Source organism: Hyperoodon ampullatus, assembly GCF_949752795.1.
Source record: "Hyperoodon ampullatus genome assembly, chromosome: 14".
Lineage (NCBI taxonomy): Eukaryota > Metazoa > Chordata > Mammalia > Artiodactyla > Ziphiidae > Hyperoodon > Hyperoodon ampullatus.
Genome location: NC_136927.1, coordinates 77,283,092 through 77,290,002, shown reverse-complemented (window position 1 = coordinate 77,290,002; position 6,911 = coordinate 77,283,092). Strand labels below are relative to the sequence as shown.

General features: G+C 56.1%; 1 protein-coding gene across 1 annotated transcript; it reads right to left on the bottom strand.

Moving 5' to 3' along the window:
* Window positions 1-997: 997 nt before the first annotated feature.
* On the bottom strand, window positions 998-6,626 carry SNAI1 (snail family transcriptional repressor 1; the record flags this gene model as incomplete). The annotated part of the gene is made up of 3 exons (XM_079719431.1): window positions 998-1,182; window positions 5,272-5,799; window positions 6,545-6,626. 3 exons carry the CDS (start codon window positions 6,624-6,626, stop codon window positions 998-1,000), a joined length of 795 nt encoding a protein of 264 aa, XP_079575557.1.
* Between the last annotated feature and the right edge of the window lie 285 nt (window positions 6,627-6,911).

The window sequence follows — 6,911 nt, the reverse complement described above, 5'->3', positions numbered from 1 at the left end:
CCATCTGCACAAACAAGGTCCCTGACAAACCCAGAGGTCCAAAGCCATGTGATGTTTAAGAGGCCAAGGCTTAAGGCTGTGTCAGGCATATCCGAGCTCCACGAACCCCTGCTCCCTCCTCCCTCCCTAAAGGCCCCTTAAAATACCCACTCCACGTAAAACCAAGTAGACTTTTTTATATATAAATTAACCACTTTATTGAATATCAATAAACCGTACATATAACTATACAAAACGTTTCCTTAGTACAAAATGTCGCTTGCAATATAAATACCAGTGTACCTTTAAAAATGTAAACATCTTCCTCCCGGGCCCACCTGTCGGGCCCCCGAAAATAGTTCCGGGAGACACATCAGTGGAGCCGAAGCACCCCACTTGGGCCCCGGACAAGTGAAGGCAATTATTCACAGTCCCTTTGGAGACGTTGTTAAATTGCCCGTGAAACAGGTGCCACCATGACAAACAGGAGGCTGAAATAGCTGCCCAGGCCCTGGGGCATCCTGGGGTCTAGACGCTGTCCTTGTGTCAGGGACCACCCCCGCGAGTGCACCTGGGGGTGGATGTTTGCATAGTTAGTTGCACCTTCTGGAGGGGGTGGCCTGAGGGTTCCTGTAGGGGAGGCTGGGGTCCCCTGAGTGGGGTGGGAGCTTCTCATCAGTCTGCTGGCTTTTGTCCTGGAGCTCAAAGCAGCTGTATCCAAACAGCTCTGGATACACAAACCCACGCAGAAAGGCCAACTCCAGAACACTCTGGAGCAGCGGCTGCCAGGAGGGGGTCTCTGCTGCAAGCCACCCTCCCATCAGCCATCCACAGAAAGGCCCCCCTGAGCCCGGTGAGGCGCTCAGAGCAGAGGACTGGGAAATGGTCCTCAGAGTCCTGGGGGACCAACGCAGCCAGAAGGCGGAGCTCAGGAGGGAACTCTGGCAGGGAGAAGGATGCCGGGTCCTTCCTTCTGGCGTTGGGGGAGGGCCCGGAGAGGCGCAAGGAGCCTTGAGAGTCAGCGGGGCCCCCCTGAGCAGCCTGACTCTTGGTGCTTGTGGAGCAGGGACATTCGGGAGAAGGTTCTGGAGCACGTCTTGCACTGGTACTTTTTGACATCCGAGTGGGTCTGCAGATGGGCCCGCAGGTTGGAGCGGTCAGCGAAGGCACGGCTGCAGTGGGGGCAGGAGAAGGGCTTTTCGCCTGGGGAGACAAGACAGGAGGGAGCTGAGTGAGACTCAGCCACTTGGGAGAACAGCTGATGTCTACTGATATCCCCACCCACCCCCGGCTCACCCCAACCTTGAGGAACTCCCGCGACCCAGAAAAGCCAGGCCATACAGTGTCCAAAGGCCTGGATTTGGCAGGGAGCGCTGCTGCTTCCCACCGTGTGGCCCTGAGCAAGTCAGCTGGCTTCTCTTGAGCCTCCATTTGCTCATCTGTAAAATGGAGCTGTTCATCCCCCACTCATAGAGGCTGGTGACTGAGAGAAGGTTGAATCAAGTACTTCTGCCCTGGCAGCAGGAAGTGCTCAACAATGATGACAGTGATGGCAACTGTGTTTGCTGAACACTTTGTGCCAGGGACAGTGGAAGCATTTTACACTATCTCATTTAACCCCACCTTTGTCCTGAGTTTAGAGATGGTGAATCTGAGGCACAGGGAATATGCAGCATCTCAGCAAGAACCAAATAGCCCGACTCCAGTGCCCTTGATTTTTTCTTTTTCTTTTTTTTTTTTTAAAGAATTATTTATTTATTTATTCATTGGCTGTTTTGGGGTCTTCATTGCTGCACGTGGGCTTTTCTCTAGTTGCAGCGAGTGGGGGCTACTCTTTGTTGTGGTGCGTGGGCTTCTCATTGCAGTGGCTTCTCTTGTTGCGGAGCACGGGCTCTAGGCGCAGGGGCTTCAGTAGTTGTGGCGCACGGGCCTAGTTGCTCCACGGCATGTGGGATCTTCCCGGACCAGGGATCGAACCCATGTCCCCTGCACTGGCAGGCGGATTCTTAACCACTGCGCCACCAGGGAAGCCCAGCGCCCTTGATTTTAACCACTACACAGACTGCCCCTCAGTTAAGGGGGCTGTAATGGGTGTTCCTTACTAACCCCTGGATTTACTTCCTCTTGGGGACAAAGCTTAAGAGTCAGCCTTAAAGCCCCACCCCCCAGCAGGTCACTCCTTTATCCTGCTTCCCCATCAACTTGGATCACACTCAGGGTAGTTTCAAGTCTGTCGGTCCCCCAATCAGACTGAGTCCCATGAGGGCAGGATCCCCCCCACCGCCGACCCAGAATCCATTCCAAGCTTCCAGCCCAAGGCCCAGAACCCCCAAGAGGCTACAGAAACCTTTTACCTTATGACTTATTTTTTTTTAAAAACCCCCACCTGTGGCCCTCATTCACCTGCCGGGCCAGGCTGTATTGAGAAGAGTCTTGCACCTGGGGCTGGGTACACAGTGAGAGCTCAATAAATGCTTGTACAACAATAAGTCTTTTTTTTAATAAAGGTCTCAGAAGAGCCTGACTCCTCAATCACCACCAGAAAACACCATTCACCAACTTTTCATAATTCCTGCCCCAATCAAGAGACTATAACTCACATTCCAGAAACGTCAAATGCTGTTTCGCTTTTTCCTGGGGCTGCAGCATTTCCCAAATAAAGTCAGAAGGGTAACGCATTAAACAAATACTAATCAAGCTCCTACCACAGGCCAGGCACTATTCTGTAATACTGAATAGTCTTTTCCAGAAGAAACTACATTCTCCTATCCTTCCATTCCCAGCCTTATATGCCCCTAGGCCAAGGCCCTCTAGTTAAATCCCAGTGCTGGAATTGAGAGCTGGGAATGAATGAATTCCAGCTGCCTCCTGGGCGCCTGGGGCACTACCCTGAGCAGGGAGGGCGGGGTCCAGAAGTCAGATGCCTGCGGCCCACTGTGGAACCACGTTCATGGGCTCAGTCTCTTGGGGCAGATATACAAGGAAACAGGCCACGGGCAGAGAGCGGGGACCTAGCCAGAGGATTGGGGAAGGGACACCTGAGTAACCTGCTCTGCCGTATTGAGCTGCCTCTGCACACCAGGCCCGAAGGGTTTGATGACCGCAGTCTACAAGGTCCAAGGGAACTTCCTCCTCACACACTCCCTTGTGAACTCAGGGCCCACGCTATGCAGGTCTGGAAAAGGGGATGGAGTCCTGTAATCCCCACTGCCTCCTCACCCCCTTGGCTGAAGTGAAGGAGCCCTGGCTCCAGCCCATGGTCTGTGACTTGGGAAAGTGACTTCCTTGTCTATGCCTCAGTTTCCACACCTGTAAGATGGGGGTTATGATGGCACCTCTCTTAGGACTGTTGGTGGATTTACCTACCGCCTTGACACAGGTGAAGGAAGCCCTGAGCACCACGCCTCCCCCCCGCCTCCCGCACTGCCAAGTGCTCAGTGGACGTTATCTTTATGTTTCTTATGATTAGACACAAACCTGAACAAAGGGGCAGGCTTGATGGGGTGCGAGGGGTGCAGCAGGAGGCAGCAGACCTCCACCCCTCGCGGAATCCCCCTCCCCACCCCAGCCACGTCTTTATGGTGCTCCTGGAGTGTGAAATCGGCACCAGATCGGCGGGACAAAGGCCGCCGAGGGGGGCAGTGTACATGCGATACTCCCTGGATTAACGCGGCCTGACACGCTGCGGGCCAGCAGCTGCGGCCCCGAACAGGTGCTGGGCACCGCTGCCCCGTGCACCTGCTCCACCCCCCAGCCCTGCCCCCTGGGCGCACCATTAAGGCACACAATGGGAGCTGATGAGGGTGGCACTGGTGCATTTCAACAGGCTTTTTGTGTCTGAGCCATGCCTTTACATTAAAATAATGTCCGAGTGGGAGGGGAAGGAAGCTGGGGGGCCCAGGGGAGCATCTGAGGGCTTCCACTCCACCCAAATAGAGACCCTATCAGCTGGGCAGGCACCCAGGACAGAGGCCAGGCGGTTGGACCCTTCCATGTTAAAATCAGGGCTGTCTGTGCACCAAGTAAGAGACATGGGTAGTAGCCACAGTCTGCAAGGTGTGGAGGATGCCCCCGCCCCCCGTAGGAGTAACGATGGCACCAGTAATGCCTGCAAAATGCCAGGCTTCACAATCCACCTCACTGACCCTCACGGCTCACTCAGAGGTCAGCCACCGGATGAGGAAATGCCAGAACTGAGTCTCCAACCTGGCCAACCTGACCCCCAAAAACCAACAGTCATGACCCTTAAACCCTCTTCTCCCTCAACAGACACTCTCCAAAGAGCAGCCCCAAGCAGGGTGGCCTCCACCATCCATGTTCTGAAAAGGTGGACTGGCTACCTTTTCTGCATTTCCAGAAAGCTAGAGACTAGAACAGGCTCCATTTCATAATTTTCTATACACTCAGTATTGCATTTATTGAAACACCGAGACATAATTGTGTTTTCTGCCAGCAAAGGTGTTCCCGGGTCTGCATGATAGGATTAAGATTATCTATTCAGCAGTGTGAATGGGGGTGGGGAGAGCAGATCTGAGAACCATGATGATATTATAAAGCGATTAAGGAGCCACTGAATCTAGACAGCCCCCTATGAAATGCTATCATAACCCACCCTATATGATTATATTATAATCGGAGAGGCTCAGAGCATTAAATCACTTGCTCAAAGACACACAGCATGGAAGCAGAACGCACACCAACTATGATTCTTGTGTGTACTGATCATGTACCAAGCACTGTCCCAGGTGATTTCTGTATGCTTTCTTTCATTTGACCAGAGCAAAAACCACACAAGGTGTCTCTATGCTCATTTCACAGAGGAGGGTACTGAGGCTAAGAGAGGTGAAACAGCGGCCCAAAGTTTGGGAAGATCCCAGAGCAGGATTCAGAGGCAGGTGGGGAGTCTGACAACATCCTGTCTGGCTGGGGGGCGGGTGGGGGAAGTGGAGCAGGGTGAGCCCCTTCACACCTGGCCCCAACAGCAAGGTGTCGGCTACACCTTTCCCATACCCAGCTCCAACCCATTTGGCTGAGGAACTGAGCCCGCAGAGGGACGTGTAAAATTATCTCCTTAGCCCATCTGCTTAGCTGGTGAATGAACGAATGTTTCTGCCAAACTTTTCGGAGCCAGGCCCCTGAACTCTTGAGCTAGGAGTCAGGAGACTGGGCGGCGGGGTGGGGGTGGGGGTCAGTTTCCACAATCTGAAAATAACAGCAAAGCCCATCTTACAAGTGCCGGTAGCAAAAGCAGTGGGACAGTGAGAAGAGCAGCCAGCCTGCAGGGGTACTCACCAGTGTGGGTCCGGACGTGGCCCTGCAGCAGCCAGGGCCTGGAGAAGGCCTTCCCGCAGGTGCTACAGACGCAAGGCAGCGTGTGGCTTCTGATGTGCATCTTAAGGGCACCCAAGCTGATGTACTCCTTGTTGCAGTATTTGCAGTTGAAGGCCTTGCGAGACTGGGGGTCCTTGGCCACGGAGAGCCCAGCCAGCTGCTTGGGCAACTGGCCCAAGCCTGGGAAGGCAGCATAGCCCTCGGCCTCCAGGGAGGAGGCTGAGGTGGAAGAGAAGGACGAAGGAGCCGGTGAGGGTGGGCTGGGGGGCTGGGAGCCTTTCCCGCTGTCCTCGTCAGACAGGGAGGTCAGCTCGACGGCCTTGGGGATCTCCTGGGGCAGAAGAGAGGCCCAGCCAATCGGCTGGGCTTGCGGTGCCAGGAGAGAGTCCCAGATGAGCGTAGGCAGTGAGGCCGTGGGATTGAGGACCTCGGGTGGCGGGATGGCTGCCAGCAGGTGGGCCTGGTCGTAGGGCTGTTGAAAAGTGAACTCTGTGGAGAGACAGGGAAAAGCGCAAGGTCAGGGATTAGGTCATTCAGTCAGTCAGCAAACATGAGCCTGATGTGGGCCAGGGGCTGAGTGGGGCTGGCACTCGGTGCTTAGTAGATGAATAAAAAAGATTCATGACCAGGACAGCCAGGTTCCTGCCCTGGCAGAGCCCCCTGCTCAGCCAGGTCACCTGGTTCTCCCACCTCAACCTCCAGATCTTACAGGAAGGACCCCCCGCCTTCCCCAGCTCCAACTCAAGGAGGTCATTCTCAGGTCTCCTTCCTCCTGCGGTGCCCAAGTCCCCAGCCTGAGACAAGACCCCCAGCTCCCTGGCCCCTAATCTCCCCAGCTGCCGAGGCACCACCCCTGTCCCCCTTGATACACATCTCTTCTCCCACCCCCTCCCCCAAATCCTCTGGACTCCGGACTCTTTCCAGCCCCTGGCCGGCGTCTATCCAGACACAAGCCGCCTCCTCTCACTTCTGTGCTCTCGGGGCGCCCCGCTTCTCGGCGGCTAATTAGTCCCCTCAGCCCAAGACCACCGGCCTCTAAAAGCCCTCTCTCAACCTCCCGGATCCACCTGCCCCGGCCTATTCACACCCAGACTGTTATCTTTCGACTCGACTTTGGCCCCTCGACCTTGGCCCCTCGATTTTGTCCCCAAGCGCCCTGCCTCTCAAGTTCCCCCCTTGCAGCCTTCGCCTGCCTCCCCCTAACTCCCTGGGGTCCGGCACCCCGTCCACTCACCTGGAGAAGAGTCGTGGAGCTCGCTGTAATTGGGTCTCCGGCGGGAGCAGGCGGACTTCCTGACGAGGAAAGAGCGCGGCATGGTGGCCGAAGCAGCGGGGGTAGCCGGGTCGTGCAGGGATCCCAAAACCCTCCACCCGCGAGGCCGTGCAGCTGCGCTGTGAGTGGAGCCTGGCCGCCAACTGCCTTAAGTACGCCAGCCGCGGGTGGGCGGGGCCGACTACGGCTGCGCCCCTTTGTCACCTCCGCGCCAATCGAGGCGCGCCTTCGCCGGAGGCCACGCCCCAAGCAGGTGCGCCGGGGTCTGGCGGGGCTCGCGCCGCGTGGCGTTGGGAGCCGGGAGGGGCCGCTCGGGCGCTGCGCCTCG